The sequence below is a fragment of the Ctenopharyngodon idella genome, chromosome 10 (assembly GCF_019924925.1).
Source record: "Ctenopharyngodon idella isolate HZGC_01 chromosome 10, HZGC01, whole genome shotgun sequence".
Lineage (NCBI taxonomy): Eukaryota > Metazoa > Chordata > Actinopteri > Cypriniformes > Xenocyprididae > Ctenopharyngodon > Ctenopharyngodon idella.
Window position 1 is genome coordinate 343,460 of NC_067229.1, and position 20,904 is coordinate 364,363.

Consider the following 20,904-nt stretch of genomic DNA (forward strand, 5'->3'; position numbering starts at 1 on the left):
AACCACCCAGTAGAGCGTTACAGTAATCTAGCCTTGAGGTCATGAACGCATGAACTAACTCTTCTGCATTTGTCATTGAGAGCATATGTCGTAGTTTAGATATATTTTTAAGATGGAAGAATGCGGTTTTACAGATGCTAGAAACGTGGCCTTCAAATGAAAGATTGGTATCAAAGAGCACACCCAGGTTCCTAAGAGACGACGAAGACCGTAAATCTCACTGATTCTTGAGATAAGAGACAAAACATGTTTTAGATGTTAGTTTTTATTATTTAATAACACATTATTATGAACTGATATATTTGTACACAAGCTAATGAACATGTGAGGGAACAGGTTTTTCTGTTTTCTTCTAAAAATGTACATTTATTCACTTCAGAACTTAATTTGTGTCAACTCCGTCAGACACATTAAAAAGACGCTATTTTAATTTGATCATCAACAACAGTGTAAAATACACATGACAAATATACAGCAGTAGTAGTAAAGTGAGATCTGTGTGTCTCTGAGAGAAATATAAACAATAAAGCCTTACAAATAAGATTTTTACAAATCTGACACTGAAAGAGAAGCTCAGATAATCATCAGTATTTATTATGACAAAAACACACTTGAAGAATCTTTAAAGTTCAGCGTTCTGCTTTAGATTTAAGCACTTCCTGAAAAACATGAACATGTAAAGCCATAAATGAATAAATCTCACAAATATTAATATATGCTGAATCAGTGTGTGAGAAATGACATCATCAATCATGTACCTGATGTGTGAATCTGTGCTTGATCTCGTTCAGCTCTTCTGGATCTGATGTCATAAACCAGAATAATGACAGTAGCCACGCCCACCAGAGCAGAGAGGACCAATCGGATCACAGCTTCAGTAGGACCACAACAGTGGACAGAGTCTGAGGAATAAAAACATCAAAGTGAGATCAGCTCAGTCAATAAACGCTAATATCATCAGCGCTGCCGTACCTGAACATGTGTGACAGAGTTGAGTGATGTCCAGATGTTGAGTCTGGTGGCTGATGGGATTGTTCAGCACACAGCTGTAGGTGTTTTTATCCTGATATTCCACCTCCAGAGGTAGAGAGAGACTGATGCTGAGATCAGACACACTGATGCTGGACAATAAACTGTTTCCTCTGTACCAGGAGAGAGTCACATGACTCACATTCACCGCTGAACACACCAATGAACAATATGATGATGATGATGAAGAACATTGTGAAGAGTTGCTGCTGATGACAGGAACAGGCAGACGAGCTGAAAACATGAGAGAATAAAGAGAATTGAGGATGAATGAAGATATTCAAGAAACATCCAGAGGAACCAAGATGATCAAAAGTAGAGCATTTAAAACTATTTAATAGAAAGTTAAATATAAACCTGCTGTTCATGTAAAAGTAAGAGAATTAGTCATTTTAACTCATTAGTCATGATGAGATATTCTTTAGATCTCGCTGTAATAAATAAAACACGTGAAACTGATATTTAACTCACCGTAGACACTGAGATAAATAAAAAAAGAATTGAAAATGTCGATCTCTAGTTGATATTCTCCAGTGTGTTTCATTGTGATGTTTGTGATGGTCAGAGATCCAGTTTGTTTGTCCAGCTTCAGTCTGTCTCGGAATCTCCCATCAAGAACATCATCATATACAGTGATTCTGTCGAACCGTTTATTGATTTCAACTATTATAGTGTTTCCATCTCCAAACCTCCACTGAATCCAATCATCATCCTTCATTTTAGTAAGAGGAGAGTCAAGAGTGACTGAATCTCCCTCCTTCACTGACACTGAAACAGGGTTTGTCACAGATAAACAGATTATAATGGTTTATTAAATTAAATAGTTTAAAATTTAAATTTGAAATAAACAATATCATAAAACAGCAAAAAGAAACTAAATGGTGTATGAATTCATTTCAACTTTGTCATTAAAAAACAGGTGAAAACGTTTTTGAACTCACCAATGACAGAGAGACTGAAATAATCCCTCTTATAGTTGGTCTGTAGTTTATAATCTCCAACATGTTTCATTGTGATGTTTGTGATGGTCAGAGATCCAGTTTGTTTGTCCAGCTTCAGTCTGTCTCTGAATCTCCCATCAAGAACATCATCATATACAGTGATTCTGTCGGCCGTTACATTGATTTCAGCTATTAAAGTGTTTCCAAATCTCCACAGAATCCGATCATCATCCTTCATTTCAGTAAGATCAGAGTCGAGAGTGATTGAATCTCCCTCCTTCACTGACACTGAATCATCAAACACACACATGGAGAACAAACAGAAACAGGTTCAGCACAGATTAAGACAGTCATTTATGAAAGTAAACGGTTTGAAACTTAAATTTGAAATGAATATCATCATTAAACAACAGAAGTAAAATGGAGTTTGGGTTAATAATTGAATCTTTGTGCAAATTAAAATATAAAACATGTGAAACTGATATTAAACTCACCATGGACAAAGAGAAAGAAAACAACTCTCTTATAGTAGGTCTGTAGTTTATAACCTCCAGCGTGTTCAGGTCTGTGTGTTTGTGATGGTCAGAGATCCAGTTTGATTGTCCAGCTTCAGTCTGTCTCTGAATCTCCCATCAAGAACATCATCATATACAGTGATTCTGTCGGCCGTTACATTGATTTCAGCTATTAAAGTGTATTTATATTCAAACCTCCACTGAATCACATCATCATCCTTCATTTCAGTAAGATCAGAGTTTAGAGTGACTGAATCTCCCTCCTTCACTCTCTTTATTTCACCAATCCCACCTGAAGAACAGAGTTTTTAAAGCTTTAAAATCACTTGATGTTGGTTTGATGAAGCTTCACTGAAATACTTTTAATCATTTAAATGTGACGTGAATAATATTCTGCAGCAGCACAAAGACAAAAGATGATGAATGAAAAGAGAAATAGATTTATATATGGAACAATAACTAAAACTAAAACTAATGCTGTTCAGTATCTGAGCTTCATATTTATATTATTTTATTTAATCAATCCATAATAACTGAGTTTAGAGCTGAATTCAGACTTGATCTGACAGTAAAATCACAGTTCAGTTATTTCTATATGAGACGAACTGTAACGTGTTTGTTCTGTTTAGGTTTAGTTTCTCTCTGTTTCCATTTGCCTGTGTTCTCTATCATTAGTTCATTAATCCCAGACCTGTTTCTGTTCTTCCAATGATCTCCCTGTTATTTAAACCCTGAGTTCTGTTCAGTTCATCGTCCGGTATCGTCTACGTTACGTGGTTGTGTTTCTCCTCATGATTCTCCTGTGTATTGTGTGGATTATTAGATTAAAGACTGTTCTTTGAGTTATTTCCTGAGTCGTGCGCTTCACTACAGCCACCGTCGCTGACACTAACAGTGAATGTTAATCTTCTCTAACTAATTTAACCAGTAATTTATCACATGGTACCAGAACAGAAACAACTGAAGCCATAAAAACACATTTAAAACTCACCAACCAGACGCCACAAACAGAGCAAAACTAACTTGAGAAACATTTTCTTCATCGGTTCACTGAAAAGCCCACGATAGTAACTCTTAAAATGTCTGAAAACCCCCAGATTGGCCTGAAACACACTGAACTGTGATATTTATCTGGTTGTGTGTGAATCCTCCCCAAACTCAGTTAGTTTCCGCTCACATATCCGTCTCAAGCTTTTGCTGATCTTACATTTTCAAATGAATTCTGGCCCTGAATGAAAACTAATAGCAGAAGAGTGAAATATTGGACTAGATTTCTGAATCTACTGGTGTGTTATTTAGTGCTGTCAATCATATTTGACCTCTGACCTGTGACTCTTATTTGACTGTGGATGGATTCACTTTATTTCAGTGTAAAGATGTTTTGTGTGGAGTGGAAGATTGTGATCTTCTTATTAGCAGGAGAGAAAATGAAGAAATACTTCAGCCACAAACTGCTGACACACACAGAGACGACAAACATCCAGCAGAAGCTGTTTATCCACCGACAGATCAAACCAGACACACTCATGTTTGAACAGATAAAATAAAGAGCAAAAAACATCTTCATTCGACTCAAAAGCCAGTAAATCACATGTATAATGTTTGTGTTGTTACAACAAAATCCATGAGTGAACATTAAAGGGTTAGTTCACCCAAAAATGAAAATAATGTCATTAATTACTCTCCCTCATGTCGTTCCACACCCGTAAGACCTTCGTTCATCTTCAGAACACAAATTAAGATATTTTGATTAAATCCGATGGCTCAGTGAGGCCTGCATTCAAAGCAATGACATTTCCCCTCTCAAGATCCATAAAGGTACTAAAAACATATTTAAAACAGTTCATGTGAGTTCAGTGGTTCTACCTTAATATTATAAAGCGACGAGAATACTTTTTGTGCGCCAAAAAAACAAAATAACAACTTTTCCACAATATAGTGAAGGGGTGATTTCAAAACACTGCTTCGGAGCTTTACGAATCGAATCAGTGACTCGGAGTGCCAAAGTCACGTGATTTCAGCAGTTTAGCCGTTTGATAGGAGATCTGAATCACTGATTTGATTCGTAAAGCTCCGAAGCAGTGTTTTGAAATCGGCCCTTCACTATATTGTTGAAAAGTCGTTATTTTCTTTTTTAATCAAAATATCTTAATTTGTGTTCTGAAGATGAATGAAGGTCTTACGGGTGTAGAACGACATGAGGGTGAGAAATAAATGACATTATTTTCATTTTTGGGTGAACTAACCCTTTAATGCAAACATACAGTAACCTGTAAATGTAATTGTTCAATTAGAGAAATATCATTTGGTTACCAGAAAGTTTTGGTCTTGGGAAAATTTGATAAGAAATGAGTTCATAATCAGATGTTTTGCTTTTGATTGCAGACTTTGGTATTTTGGCGAATCTGAGCAAAATAACTCTTTTAAAACTCCAGTTGAAACACATGTGAGTTTATCTTGGTCTTTTCATCTGGAGAAACTGAGAAGTGAAGATTTGCTACCAAAGTGTAGAAGTGATCTTTGATAGCAAACTTTCTTTTGAAAACCACATTTCTGGCACTCGTAAAACTACTTTTTCCATCTTAAAATGTTTCTAAATTACAACATATGCTCTCAATTTCAGATGCAGAAAAGTTAGTTCATGCACTCATGACCTCAAGGCTGGATTATTGTAATGCTTTACTGGGCGGTTGCCCCGCAGGCCTAATAAACAAACTCCAGCAGCTTGAGTTCTTACCAGAACCAGGAAGTGTGACCATATTAACCCGGTTCTGTCAACACTGCAGAGTAGAACTGTTTCAGCAGCTCCTGTGGCAGGTTGAACTTCCTCATCTGGTGAAGGAAGTACAGTCTCTGCTGGGAATCTATGTGGAACTCCCACTTCAGGTCCTGAGAGATGGTGGTGCCCAGGAACCTGAATGACTCCACTGCTGCCTCAGTGCTGTCCATGATGAAGAGTGGGAATAATGCTGGGGTGTTTCTCCATTATCATCTCCACTGTTTTGAGTGTGTTCAGCTTCAGGTTGTTATAACTGCACCAGACGGCCAGATCTTTAACCTCCTGTCTGTAGGCGGACTCGTCAATTTCCAGGTCCCAGGAGTGGCACATGCGTAATAAATTAATATAGTAGTATTTACACAAGAAGTGTGTTTTGCCTGAATTAAGCATATTGAAGTGTTTTTACACAGAAAGTGTGTTTTTGTTGAAGTGTGTGACTGCACTTGTCTATATGATGGTCAAAGGAAGCGAAGGCTCGTAGTTGATCATCAGCGGAAAAGAGCTGTCAGTTTTCAGGAGAATTAGGGACATCCTTGTGAAGAGGGGACAGCCCTAGAATTAATAACTAGATAAAAAGGAGTGGTTAGAGCATATAGTATTGTATACAGCGCAGTATCAGTTTGAAGAATTAAGATTGTTGATGGACACTAAAATTCAAAACAATAAAGAGGATGTAAAGAATTGTACAAGAACTGTTGTAAGAACTAAGAACATTCCCAGAAATTGGCGTTGCCATTAATGTGGACATTTTCCAGATTGCAGACGCTGTTATTGAGAAAATAAGAAGTACCTGGTAGAAATAAACAGTGACCGGGTGACGTGTGTGTGTGAATAGAGAAAGAATCTGTAAGGAATAAGAGAGAGAGAGAGAGAGAGAGAGACTTTGACAATATCTTTATTTACAACCAATTTTAGATAAACATTCATTAAATATTAAAAGGAAATAAAAATGGAATAAAATCAATAATGATGTACATAAATAACTGTACACGCATCAGGAACAGCAGGTTTACAATCTTTCATCTCTCCGACAAAAATTGCAAGCAACCATCATAATCAATTTTACAAATACATATTTATACCCCATTTAAATCTAAAACTATCCAAATCATCAACCAACACATAATAAGCATACTCTATGTTAATACAGTCATCTCGTCTCTGATGACTCCTGTCTGCCTCGCTGCTCAGAGTGGTTTGCGTCTGTAACTCCGTATAGCTTTGTTTTGAATCTCTTACTTTCATTCATTGTTGCTTATATTATCATTACCTTATATATAATATTGCTTACCACATTAATCTGACGTCGCTCGCTTTTAATCTTTGAATCTAAATCGCTATTACAACGCGTTTGCATCTCGCTAGCTTGTTAACTTGTCATCAGTCTCTCGCGCACTCATTTTCTTTTCAACGCGTTCATCAAACAGCTGTGGTAAGTCAGATCAGTCTACAAACACGGCGAGTCATGTCATCCTCTCCTAGTGTTATATCGTGTTCTGTTTGTCACATGTTCAGTATAGCTTTCTCTGTCAGCGACGAGGGATTTACATGTCATAAATGTAGGGAAATAGTCAGGCTGACAGAGAGAATCTCAGAATTAGAGACACGCATCCAAACTTTAATTGAGGATAGTAAGAATGCAAGCGCTTCAGATACTGTTTTGGATGCGACTAGCTTAGTGAACTCTGTACATTGTTCGGTTCCGGCTGTAGAGCCCGCGCAGCAGGGCACTTGGGTAACGGTGAGGCGGCCTAGCCGCGGAAAACACCACTCTTCCGTTCCGATTAGAACATCAAACAGGTTCTCCCCACTCAGTGATACACCCACTGAGAATCCTGTTGAAAGTGCCCTAGTTATTGGCGATTCTATTACACGGAACGTGAAAATAGAGACACCAGCCACCATAGTCACATGTTTGCCGGGAGCCAGAGCACCTGACATCAAAGCAAATTTAAAAGTGCTGGCTAATGCTAATCGTAAATACTCTAAGATTATTATTCAGGTCGGCACTAATGATGTTCGACTTCGCCAGTCGGAGATCACTAAAATTAACATTAAAGAGGTGTGTGAACTCGCAAGTACAATGTCAGGAGAAGTAATTTGCTCTGGTCCCCTTCCTGTTTGTCGGAGTGATGAGATAGTTAGCAGATTATCATCACTCAATGGCTGGCTGTCTTAAGTGGTGTCCGCAGAATAATATAGGGTTCATAGACAATTGGAAAAGTTTTTGGGGCAGACCTGACCTGTTGAAAAGAGATGGTATTCATCCCTCCTGGGATGGTGCTGCTCTTCTCTCCAGTAATATGGCACATAGTCTTAGAGCTGAAACATGACAAACTGGGGCCCAGGTCAGGAAGCAGACAGACTGGCTAAACAGACCGTCTGCTAGCTGCCTCACGTTACAGAAGTCAGATAATTCCCAACACATAGAAACTCTTTCACCTCGATATTATCACATAGAGACTGTGTCTGTACCCCGAATTAGTAAAAACAAAAAACTTCCAAACCCATTTAATGGTAAAAATTTAATTGATGTTCAACAAATAAAAAATAGAGATAATACTGATAAACAAATGATAAAGCTTGGGTTGTTAAATATTAGATCCCTTTCTTCAAAAGCACTTATTGTAAATGATATTATCACAGACAATAATCTGGATTTGCTGTGTTTGACAGAAACCTGGCTAAAACCGGACGATTACATTACTTTACATGAGTCTAGCCCTCAAGGTTACGATTATCGACACAATCCTCATCAGAAAGGCAAAGGGGGAGGTGTTGCTGTAATTTATAGTAATATTTACAGTATTAGTCAAAAATCTTTCAAATATAATTCCTTCGAAGTGATGGTACTTTATGTAACATTATGTAAGTTGACATTTGTGCTGGCTACTGTATACAGGCCACCAGGACACCATACAGACTTTATCAAAGAATTTGCTGATTTTCTATCAGAGTTAGTACTAGCTGCAGATAAAGTCCTTGTTGTTGGTGATTTTAATATCCATGTAGATAATGAAAAAGATGCATTAGGATTGGCATTTACAGACATTCTAAACTCTATTGGTGTTAGACAACATGTGTCAGGACCCACTCATTGTCGTAATCATTCTTTAGATCTAATATTGTCACATGGAATCGATATTGATGCCATTGAAATTCTGCAGCAGAGCGACGACATCTCAGATCATTATCTAGTCTCGTGTATACTACATTTAGTCAAGGCTGCTAAACTGCCTCCCTGCCATAAATATGGTAGAATCATCACTTCTACCACTAAAGATTGCTTTATAAATAATCTTCCTGATCAGTTTCATCGCCTTAGCATACCAGATAGCTTAGAAGACCTCGATGTTGCAACAGAAACTATTGCCTCTGTCTTTTCCAGCACATTAGACTCAGTTGCTCCTTTGCGTTTAAAAAAGATTAAGGAAATTAATCCGATGCCATGGTACAATGAGCACACTCAGGCCCTAAAGGTAGCAGCCAGAAAAATGGAGCGCAGCTGGAAGAAAACAAAACTAGAAGTTTTTCGCATTTCGTGGAGAGAGAGAATGATTGAGTACAGAAAGGCCTTAAAAACTGCTAGATCTGCCTATTTTTCAAAACTTTTAGAAGAAAATAAGCACAACCCTAGGTATTTATTTGATACAGTGGCTAAATTAACAAGAAATAAAGCTTCAACTTCTGATGTTTCCAAAGAGCACAGCAGTAATGACTTTATGAACTTCTTTACTTGCAAGATTGACAATATTAGAGAGAAAATTATAACCATGCAACCGTCTACTACAGTATCGCGTCAGACAGTGCATTGTAGTGTCCCTGAGGAAAAATTCAATTCATTTACTGCTTTAGGAGAGGAAGAATTGTCTAAACTTGTTAAATCATCAAAATCAACAACATGTATGTTAGACCCTATACCGACTAAGCTATTGAAAGAGATGCTTCCAGAGGTCATAGATCCTCTTCTTAATATCGTTAATTCATCTTTATCACTAGGATTCGTACCGAAAACTTTTAAGCTGGCTATTAAAAACCACAACTTGATCCTAGAGAATTAGTCAATTACAAGCCGATCTCAAATCTCACTTTTCTGTCAAAAATACTAGAAAAGGCAGTATCATCACAACTATGTTCCTTTTTAGAAAGAAATGGTATCTGTGAGGATTTCCAGTCAGGACTCAGACCGTACCATAGTACTGAGACTGCTCTCATTAGAGTTACTAATGATTTGCTCTTATCATCAGATCGTGGTTGTATCTCTCTATTAGTGTTACTGGATCTTAGTGCTGCATTTGACACTATTGATCACAATATTCTTTTAAATAGACTCAAAAATTATATTGGCATTAGTGGAATTGCACTGTCATGGTTTAAATCATACTTATCTGACCGTTATCAGTTTGTAGTAGTAAACAAAGAGATGTCATATCGATCACAAGTTCAGTATGGAGTACCGCAAGGCTCAGTACTAGGACCGTTGCTGTTCACTCTGTACATGCTACCCTTGGGAGATATCATTAGGAAGCATGGCGTTAGTTTTCACTGTTATGCTGATGATACTCAGCTCTATAATTCTTCACGCCCTGACGAAACTTACCAATTCACAAAATTAACAGAATGCATAGCCGATATAAAAAATTGGATGACCAGTAATTTCCTACTACTAAATTCAGAAAAAACAGAGATTCTAATTTTTGGACCAAAAACTTCTTCACGTAATAACCTAGAATACTGTCTAACACTTGATGGCTGCTCTGTTAAGTCTTCGTCATCAGTTAGGAACCTGGGTGTGCTGTTTGATACCAATCTGTCATTTGAAGGCCATGTTTTTAGCATCTGTAAAACCGCATTCTTCCATCTTAAAAATATATCTAAACTATGACATATGCTCTCAATGACAAATGCAGAAGAGTTAGTTCATGCGTTCATGACCTCAAGGCTAGATTACTGTAACGCTCTACTGGGTGGTTGCCCCGCTCGCTTGATAAACAAACTCCAGCTGGTCCAAAACGAGTTCTTACTAGAACCAGGAAGTATGACCATATTAGCCCAGTTCTGTCAACACTGCATTGGCTTCCTGTTAAACATCGTATAGATTTTAAAATCTTGCTAATTACTTACAAAGCACTAAATGGTTTAGCTCCCCAGTACCTGAGCGAGATTTTAACGCATTATAGTCCTTCACGTCTATTGTGATCTCAGAATTCAGGCCAGCTGATAATACCTAGAATATCAAAATCAACCGCAGGTGGTAGATCCTTCTCCTATTTGGCACCTAAACTCTGGAACAATCTTCCTAGCATTGTTCGGGAAGCAGACACACTCTGTCAGTTTAAATCTAGACTAAAAACGCATCTCTTTAACCTGGCATACACATAACACATTACCAATTTATTTTTTCAAATCTGTTAAAGGATTATTAGGCTGCATAAATTAGGTCAGCCGGAACCGGGAACACTTCCTATAACACCAGATGTACTCGTTACATCAGAAGAAGAATGGCATCTATGCTAATATTAGTCTTTCTGTTTATCCCGAGGTTTACCATAGTCAACCGGATCCAGACCGTATCCAGGTGAGACCAAGGACCTACGCCTTGACACGACCACAACGCAGCCCTGAAGTATCAGCAGAGATTGAGTCAACTAGATCATCCATTCTGAAGGCCTCATCGACACGACAGCCACGACACAGTTCCTCAACAAACCATCCATACCAGCGTGATGAATACGATGGATTGAACTGGATTGAACTGGAATAAATACTTTGAATGTTGCGATCCTATCGGGCTTATGATAGCTACCTGAATCGTAACAAAGCACTGTTTGCCAGAGGAGAACTGGCCCCCCGACTAAGCCTGGTTTCTCCCAAGGTTTTTTTTTTCTCCATTTTAACACCTATTTGCCACCTGATGTCACCTGTTGGAGTTTGTGTTCCTTGCCGCTGTCGCCTTTGGCTTGCTTAGTTGGGGACACTTGACATTTGACATTTGATATTCAACAGTGCTTTGCATCTGCATACATTGACAGCATTTTCTTTAAGAGCTGCTGTGCAGCCAAAATTATATACCATTTATCACTGTAAAGCTGCTTTGACACAATCTGCATTGTAAAAAGTGCTATATAAATAAAGGTGAGTTGACTTGACTACAGGATTTTATTACTCCCCTAAACAACAAGATAACATCAGTCAATCCTGAAACAAGTAGTTTTCTTTTACGTGAAAACCAAATAGCCAGTTTTGGTTGCTCAAATTTAAATTCAGTAAAACGTGAGCTTGCAGTTTGCTCTTGCTGTATTTAGGTCCATAAATAAAAATTATAGGTGTAAAATCATAGGTTTGACAGTCTCCTTCTAATTGATGAAAAAACACCCCACAGAAAGGACACCCTTCCCCTACCTGTGGATCAAGGTGTGCTCTGTGTCTGTGTGTAGCTATTATACCATGCACTGTCCTCCACTGAAGGTCTCCAGACCTTTTCTCAATGGGAGGTTTGTACAAGGTCCTCCAGCAGCATTTAGGGGAAGCGCCTGAGCCAAAAACATCCTGCCACTTGGATTCCCTCAGGAAATGTGCCACTTTAACACACAGTATAGAGCCTTCTTTCCCATATCACCAAAAACACTTAGCTGAGGTGTTCTGAAAGAGAGCAGTCCTCCCTCTGTTTCCTGCCATTCTCCTGTGTCTGCTGAAAAAGTCAGCTCTGGGAACGCAGAGATATCCACATCCAAAGCCTCTAAATTCAGTCTATAGTCCATTGGTTAGTTAACAGTCTCTCTGCCACTCAAACTGACCTGATGCCAAGTTTTAAGGCTAAGGCCTCAGCAGATATCCATCCTCCCTCAGAAATTAATTGTCCAGTTTTAGTGATCTTTGCAGACCGCAAGGCTTTTCTGAGGGAATCTGATTTAAAGATTTCCAGGTCCATTAAGGAGTTAAAAAGCAATGGTTCCTCCTTCAGCCAGAGTCTTTGTACACCATTGAATTCTCTAGAAAACCTATAGTGACCACACTCTTAACACTGACCTGTAAAAGGATGTTAAACCAGTCAGATCCCGCTTATTAATGTCCATTAGAAACAGGTGAGGATCCTGCTCTCTTCAGAAGGGCACAGGCTACTCCAGTCCAGCTGACATCCTCCGCAGTCTCTGAGATGTCTGCAGTCTAAAGGCTTTGACTCTGAATCCGACGTCAACAAGTCCTTGTCCTCCTTCCTGAATGGGCAAATATAGAACTGGTGCCCTTGGCCAGTGCTGCCCTGACCAGAAGAAGTCCATCAGTTGCTTCTGAATCCTTACCACCAGGTCCTTCGGAGGCTCTAAAATCATCATTTTATACCAGAGGGATGAGGCCACCAAGTTGTTGCAGGTCTGGGCCCGTATTTATCAAGCTTCTCAAAGTGCCATTTTAGTCTTAAGTGCTGAGAATTCATGAAATTTACTCCTACTTTCAAACTTAAATATAAAAGCAAGTTATCAAATTTCTTAAAGCTGAGAATCAGTCTTAGCAGAAGAGAGCGGCATCGGCGTAAACGTCTCGTGTTCAAACTGAAGATGTACAGACCAGCTCTCGCACACCCAGACACTCTCGACAGGACAAAGATCATGTGATCAGACCCACCCGAACTGATCTGTTCATCACTCCATAAACAGACACGTGTATGTTGTTTCAGAGACGCTTAAGACTCATTTTATCTGGAGATCTCGCTGTATATTAAATAAATACATGCTTATAGTTCACAATGTTCTGTGTTTTTACTGACTTGATCTGAAAAACACATCTATCAAACACTGAAAAGTCTCCTCATTCTGACTCTTATTCTCATGATCGAATAATAAATAAAGTGAAGATAAACTCAACACAAGAGGAAGAATGGAGTAAACGCTTATATTTGAGCTGCATCTTAGTCTAATTTCCAGCTTCTAAAACGATTAAAGGTGAATGATTAATCTCTTTTACTATACAGTACAACTCATACATCAACAAACATTAAAGTAAAAATACAGCCACAATTTGTATTTGTCTTCTAGCTCTTCAAACTAAAATAAAGCAGGTTTAGACTACCGCTGTTGTTCAGTCGCGCGAGGGCGATGAGGGTCACGTGATGAGCCAATGGTACATACAGCGAAAATAAATGTGATTTTCTGTCGAATTTGAACCACTGAATTTGTGGAAGTGAATTTATAAAGTGAAATAAAATGGACTGAAAATATTTGGTTGTATTTTTAAACAGAATGAATATTTTGGCAGTGAAATCTAAAAGGTGAATATGAATCTTTGGATTTTTAATAATGAAAATGTGTGAAATGTTTTGAATTGAAATATTCACAGCTTAAGTATACGACCATGTTGAATTTCAGCCGTTAAAAAAGCAAGCACAGTTAATGCACATTTCTAGTGCTTTGTAAGTAGCAAGATTTTAAAATCTATACGATGTTTAACAGGAAGCCAATGCAGTGTTGACAGAACTGTCATACTTCCTGGTTCTAGTAAGAACTCGTTTTGGACCAGCTGGAGTTTGTTTATCAGGCGAGCGGGGCAACCACCCAGTAGAGCGTTACAGTAATCTAGCCTTGAGGTCATGAACGCATGAACTAACTCTTCTGCATTTGTCATTGAGAGCATATGTCGTAGTTTAGATATATTTTTAGATGGAAGAATGCGGTTTTACAGATGCTAGAAACATGGCCTTCAAATGAAAGATTGGTATCAAAGAGCACACCCAGGTTCCTAAGAGACGACGAAGACCGTAAATCTCACTGATTCTTGAGATAAGAGACAAAACATGTTTTAGATGTTAGTTTTTATTATTTAATAACACATTATTATGAACTGATATATTTGTACACAAGCTAATGAACATGTGAGGGAACAGGTTTTTCTGTTTTCTTCTAAAAATGTACATTTATTCACTTCAGAACTTAATTTGTGTCAACTCCGTCAGACACATTAAAAAGACGCTATTTTAATTTGATCATCAACAACAGTGTAAAATACACATGACAAATATACAGCAGTAGTAGTAAAGCGAGATCTGTGTGTCTCTGAGAGAAATATAAACAATAAAGCCTTACAAATGAGATTTTTACAAATCTGACACTGAAAGAGAAGCTCAAATAATCATCAGTATTTATTATGACAAAAACACACTTGAAGAATCTTTAAAGTTCAGCATTCTGCTTTAGATTTAAGCACTTCCTGAAAAACATGAACATGTAAAGCCATAAATGAATAAATCTCACAAATATTAATATATGCTGAATCAGTGTGTGAGAAATGACATCATCAATCATGTACCTGATGTGTGAATCTGTGCTTGATCTCGTTCAGCTCTTCTGGATCTGATGTCATAAACCAGAATAATGACAGTAGCCACGCCCACCAGAGCAGAGAGGACCAATCGGATCACAGCTTCAGTAGGACCACAACAGTGGACAGAGTCTGAGGAATAAAAACATCAAAGTGAGATCAGCTCAGTCAATAAACGCTAATATCATCAGCGCTGCCGTACCTGAACATGTGTGACAGAGTTGAGTGATGTCCAGATGTTGAGTCTGGTGGCTGATGGGATTGTTCAGCACACAGCTGTAGGTGTTTTTATCCTGATATTCCACCTCCAGAGGTAGAGAGAGACTGATGCTGAGATCAGACACACTGATGCTGGACAATAAACTGTTTCCTTTGTACCAGGAGAGAGTCACATGACTCACATTCACCGCTGAACACACCAATGAACATGATGATGATGATGATGAAGAACACTGTGAAGAGTTGCTGCTGATGACAGGAACAGGCAGACGAGCTGAAAACATGAGAGAATAAAGAGAAATGAGGATGAATTCAAGAAACATCCAGAGGAACCAAGATGATCAAAAGTAGAGCATTTAAAACTATTTAATAGAAAGTTAAATATAAACCTGCTGTTCATGTAAAAGTAAGAGAATTAGTAATTTTAACTCATTAGTCATGATGAGATACTTCTTTAGATCTAGCTGTAATAAATAAAACACGTGAAACTGATATTTAACTCACCGTAGACACTGAGACGAATAAAAAAAGAATTGAAAATGTCGATCTCTAGTTCATAATCTCCAGCGTGTTTCATTGTGATGTTTGTGATGGTCAGAGATCCAGTTTGATTGTCCAGCTTCAGTCTGTCTCTGAATCTCCCATCAAGAACATCATCATATACAGTGAATCTGTCATCCTGTTTATTAATTTCAGCTATTAAAGCGTGTTCAAACTTCCACCGAATCACATCAACATCCTTCATTTCAGTAAGACAAGAGTCGAGAGTGACTGAATCTCCCTCCATCACTGACACTGAAACAGGGTTTGTCACAGATAAACAGATTATAATGGTTTATTAAATTAAGTAGTTTAAAATTTAAATTTGAAATAAACAACATCATAAAACAGCAAAAAGAAACAAAATGGTGTATGAATTCATTTCAACTTTGTCATTAAAAAACAGGTGAAAACGTTTTTGAACTCACCAATGACAGAGAGACTGAAATAATCCCTCTTATAGTTGGTCTGTAGTTTATAATCTCCAGCGTGTTTCATTGTGGTGTTTGTGATGGTCAGAGATCCAGTTTGATTGTCCAGCTTCAGTCTGTCTCTGAATCTCCCATCAAGAACATCATCATATACAGTGATTCTGTCGACCCGTTTATTAATTTCAGCTATTAAAGCGTGTTCAAACTTCCACCGAATCACATCAACATCCTTCATTTCAGTAAGATCAGAGTTTATAGTGACTGAATCTCCCTCCATCACTGACACTGAATCATCAAACACAGAAACAGGTTCAGCACAGATTAAGACAGTCATTTATGTAAGTAAATAGTTTGAAAATTATGAAATGAATATCATCATTAAACAACAGATGCAAAATTGAGTTTGGATTAATAATTGAATCTTTGTGCTGATTAAAATATAAAACATGCAAAACTGATACTTAACTCACCAATGACAGAGAGATAGATACAATTTTCCATATAGTTGATCAATAGTACATATTCTCCAGTATGTTCAGGTCTGGTGTTTGTGATGGTCAGAGATCCAGTTTGATTGTCCAGCTTCAGTCTGTCTCTGAATCTCCCATCAAGAACATCATCATATACAGTGATTCTGTCGAACTGTTTATTGATTTCAGCTATTATAGTGTTTCCATCTCCAAACCTCCACTGAATCAGATCATCATCCTTCATTTCAGTAAGATCAGAGTTTAGAGTGACTGAATCTCCCTCCATCACTCTCTTTATTTCAACAATCCCACCTGAAGAACAGAGTTTTTCACAGATTAAAGCTATAAAATCACTTGATGTTGGTTTGATGAAGCTTCACTGAAATACTTTTAATCATTTAAATGTGACGTGAATAATATTCTGCAGCAGCACAAAGACAAAAGATGATGAATGAAAAGAGAAATAGATTTATATATGGAACAATAACTAAAACTAAAACTAATGCTGTTCAGTATCTGAGCTTCATATTTATATTATTTTATTTAATCAATCCATAATAACTGAGTTTAGAGCTGAATTCAAACTTGATCTGACAGTAAAATCACAGTTCAGTTATTTCTATATGAGACGAACTGTAACGTGTTTGTTCTGTTTAGGTTTAGTTTCTCTCTGTTTCCATTTGCCTGTGTTCTCTATCATTAGTTCATTAATCCCAGACCTGTTTCTGTTCTTCCAATGATCTCCCTGTTATTTAAACCCTGAGTTCTGTTCAGTTCATCGTCCGGTATCGTCTACGTTACGTGGTTGTGTTTCTCCTCATGATTCTCCTGTGTATTGTGTGGATTATTAGATTAAAGACTGTTCTTTGAGTTATTTCCTGAGTCGTGCGCTTCACTACAGCCACCGTCGCTGACACTAACAGTGAATGTTAATCTTCTCTAACTAATTTAACCAGTAATTTATCACATGGTACCAGAACAGAAACAACTGAAGCCATAAAAACACATTTAAAACTCACCAACCAGACGCCACAAACAGAGCAAAACTAACTTGAGAAACATTTTCTTCATCGGTTCACTGAAAAGCCCACGATAGTAACTCTTAAAATGTCTGAAAACCCTCAGATTGATCTGAAACACACTGAACTGTGATATTTATCTGGTTGTGTGTGAATCCTCCCCCAAACTCAGTTAGTTTCCGCTCACATATCCGTCTCCTTTAACATCACGAAAATGGCTTTTGCTGATCTTACATTTTCAAATGAATTCTGGCCCTGAATGAAAACTAATAGCAGAAGAGTGAAATATTGGACTAGATTTCTGAATCTACTGGTGTGTTATTTAGTGCTGTCAATCATATTTGACCTCTGACCTGTGACTCTTATTTGACTGTGGATGGATTCACTTTAATTTAGTGTAAAGATGTTTTGTGTGGAGTGGAAGATTGTGATCTTCTTATTAGCAGGAGAGAAAATGAAGAAATACTTCAGCCACAAACTGCTGACACGCGAATCAACCGCAAACATCCAGCAGACGCTGTTTATCCACCAGACAGATCAAACCAGACACACTCATGTTTGAACAGATAAAACAAAGAGCAAAAAACATCTTCATTCGACTCAAAAGCCAGTAAATCACATGTATAATGTTTGTGTTGTTACAACAAAATCCATGAGTGAACATTAAAGGGTTAGTTCACCCAAAAATGAAAATAATGTCATTAATTACTCTCCCTCATGTCGTTCCACACCCGTAAGACCTTCGTTCATCTTCAGAACACAAATTAAGATATTTTGATTAAATCCGATGGCTCAGTGAGGCCTGCATTCAAAGCAATGACATTTCCTCTCTCAAGATCCATAAAGGTACTAAAAACATATTTAAAACAGTTCATGTGAGTTCAGTGGTTCTACCTTAATATTATAAAGCAACGAGAATACTTTTTGTGCACCAAAAAAAACAAAATAACGACTTTTCCACAATATAGTGAAGGGGCGATTTTAAAACACTGCTTCGGAGCTTTACGAATCGAATCAGTGATTCAGCAGTTTAGCCGTTTGATAGGAGATCTGAATCACTGATTCGATTCGTAAAGCTCCGAAGCAGTGTTTTGAAATCAGCCCTTCACTATATTGTGGAAAAGTCGTTATTTTGTTTTTTAATCAAAATATCTTAATTTGTGTTCTGAAGATGAATGAAGGTCTTACGGGTGTAGAACAACATGAGGGTGAGTAATTAATTACATTATTTTCATTTTTGGGTGAACTAACCCTTTAATGCAAACATACAGTAACCTGTAAATGTAATCGTTCAATTAGAGAAATATCATTTGGTTACCAGAAAGTTTTGGTCTTGGGAAAATTTGATGAGAAATGAGTTCATAATCAGATGTTTTGCTTTTGATTGCAGACTTTGGTATTTTGGCGAATCTGAGCAAAATAACTCTTTTAAAACTCTAGTTGAAACACATGTGAGTTTACCTTTTCATCTGGAGAAACTGAGAACTGAAGATTTGCTACCAAAGTGTAGAAGTGATCTTTGATAGCAAACTTTCTTTTGAAAACCACATTTCTGGCACTCGTAAAACTACTTTTTCCATCTTAAAATGTTTCTAAATTACAACATATGCTCTCAATTTCAGATGCAGAAAAGTTAGTTAATGCGTTCATGACCTGAAGGCTGGATTATTGTAATGCTTTACTGGGCGGTTGCCCCGCAGGCCTAATAAACAAACTCCAGCAGATTGAGTTCTTACCAGAACCAGGAAGTGTGCCCATATTAGCCCGGTTCTGTCAACACTGCAGAGCAGAACTGTTTCAGCAGCTCCTGTGGCAGGTTGAACTTCCTCATCTGGTGAAGGAAGTACAGTCTCTGCTGGGAGTCTATGTGGAACTCCCACTTCAGGTCCTGAGAGATGGTGGTGCCCAGGAACCTGAATGACTCCACTGCTGCCTCAGTGCTGTCCATGATGAAGAGTGGGAATAATGCTGGGGTGTTTCTCCATTATCATCTCCACTGTTTTGAGTGTGTTCAGCTCCAGGTTGTTATAACTGCACCAGACGGCCAGCTCTTTAACCTCCTGTCTGACCCGTCAATATCCAGGTCCCAGGAGTGGCACATTCAAGTCAAGTCAAGTCACCTTTATTTATATAGCGCTTTTTGCAATGTAGATTGTGTCAAAGCAGCTTTACATTGATAACTGGTACATTGTTTGGCTGCACAGCAGCTCTTAAAGAATAGTGTCAATGCAGGCAGATCAAAGCACTGTTGAATATTGATACATTCATAGTTGAACATTCATAGTAAATTAATAGAACAAGAAGTGTGTTTTGCCTGAATTGGGCAAACTGAAGTGTTTTTACGCAGAAAGTGTGTTTTTGTTGAAGTGTGTGACTGTACTTGTCTATATGATGGTCAAAGGAAGCGAAGGCTCATAGGTGATCCTCAGTTTTAAGAAGTGAACATCAGCATGACCTCTGACTAAAACTGTAACATCACCAGCATATGCAGAAATCTTAATAGGTTATTGAGAGTCTAGTTCAGCAGCCCTTAGACCTGTTAACTGGCTTCTTAGTTTACATAACAGAGGCTCAATGACTAAACTGTAGAGTTGACCTGAAAGGGGACACCCTTGCCTAATACCTCTGTGGATCTTAACAGGAACACTGAGACCACCAGCAATTTTTATCATACACGTGGCCTCATTAAGACAGCCCGTTGACAGCTCACAGGGAGAGGACCTTTGCTGATGCATTCTTTGAGCACTTCAAAATAATCAGGTCCTGATATAGTCCAACATTTTTTTTAAAAAAAAAATTCAGAAGACAATCCGTCTATCCCTGATGCTCCTCCTGAGGAGAGACCCTTCACAGCAGCAGTAACCTCTTCAAACTGAAGATCAGCCTCTAAAAGTTTTTGTGCTTTGAAGTTAAAGAAGGAATATCCTGTAGCAGTTCATTTCTGCATTGTTCATCAATGGCTTCAGCAGTGAATAAATCAGAATATAAATCTACAGCACAGGATCTGAAGTGTCTTGACCATGATTGTCCTTTAAACAGTACATCAGTTTTTCTTGTCCTGCTTTATGCTCCAGGTTAAAAAAAAACGTCTATGTCTTTTACTTCTACTAACTCACTCAACCAGGCCCCGCCCCTTTATTTTGCATATACCTTTTTCATGCTCAAACAGCAACATTACACACTAAAGAAAGATGCGTCCTCTTTAAAATCAACACATTCAAATACTTTGTGCTGCTGCTGATTCAACGTTGGAGAAGACTCTCACTATATGGCGTTTTATCTTCTGTGTTGTCAGGGGGAGAGTGACTTCTGCCTCCTGTTGGCCATGCCGTGTGGCGTCAACCAGGACGACGTGTTGAACCAAACGCAGGCGCTCAAATCTGCCTTCATCAATTACCTGCAGGCCAAACTGGCTGCTGGAATCATCATGTTTTGTCACTCTTTCATCATTTATTCATCAAAATAATACACTGAGTATAATGAAGGGTAAATATCAAGACTAACAGTTGTATAAATCAGTGGTGTTTTTAGAAAATATATCAAGATGAGAAATATATCAAGAAGGAATCTAAGGAACGTTTGTTTGGGATGGAAACATCTGAAGCTCTGTGTACCTCATGTCCGTTACTACAGAAACTACTACTACTGT

At 38.0% G+C, this 20,904-nt stretch overlaps 1 protein-coding gene across 5 annotated transcripts; it reads right to left on the bottom strand.

Moving 5' to 3' along the window:
- Window positions 1-247: 247 nt before the first annotated feature.
- On the bottom strand, window positions 248-17,617 carry LOC127521343 (SLAM family member 5-like). 5 transcript variants are annotated; one of them, XM_051910556.1, is made up of 7 exons: window positions 17,256-17,617; window positions 2,465-2,777; window positions 1,971-2,258; window positions 1,501-1,797; window positions 973-1,263; window positions 759-902; window positions 248-659 (listed from the first exon to the last, which is right to left on the bottom strand). In XM_051910556.1, exons 3-7 carry the CDS (start codon window positions 2,206-2,208, stop codon window positions 649-651), a joined length of 981 nt encoding a protein of 326 aa, XP_051766516.1. In that variant the 5' UTR covers window positions 2,209-2,258; window positions 2,465-2,777; window positions 17,256-17,617; the 3' UTR covers window positions 248-648. The 5 variants fall into 5 exon arrangements, with proteins under 5 accessions (XP_051766516.1, XP_051766513.1, XP_051766514.1 ...); XM_051910553.1 differs by lacking the exons at window positions 973-1,263; window positions 1,501-1,797; window positions 1,971-2,258; window positions 2,465-2,777 and adding exons at window positions 14,779-15,069; window positions 15,300-15,590; window positions 15,764-16,051; window positions 16,237-16,548 and having other exon boundaries at window positions 17,256-17,435; XM_051910554.1 differs by lacking the exons at window positions 759-902; window positions 973-1,263; window positions 1,501-1,797; window positions 1,971-2,258; window positions 2,465-2,777 and adding exons at window positions 14,565-14,708; window positions 14,779-15,069; window positions 15,300-15,590; window positions 15,764-16,051; window positions 16,237-16,548 and having other exon boundaries at window positions 17,256-17,435.
- Between the last annotated feature and the right edge of the window lie 3,287 nt (window positions 17,618-20,904).

Excerpts from the sequence above, each read along its gene's own strand:
- LOC127521343 (XM_051910553.1), bottom strand. The coding sequence starts at position 17,307 with ATGAAGAAAATGTTTCTCAAGTTAGTTTTGCTCTGTTTGTGGCGTCTG. Across the intron at positions 16,052-16,236 it reads TATCTATCTCTCTGTCATTG|TGTCAGTGATGGAGGGAGAT; the intron begins GTGAGTTAAGTA and ends TTGATGATTCAG. Across the intron at positions 903-14,778 it reads ACTCTGTCACACATGTTCAG|ACTCTGTCCACTGTTGTGGT; the intron begins GTACGGCAGCGC and ends TTTATTCCTCAG.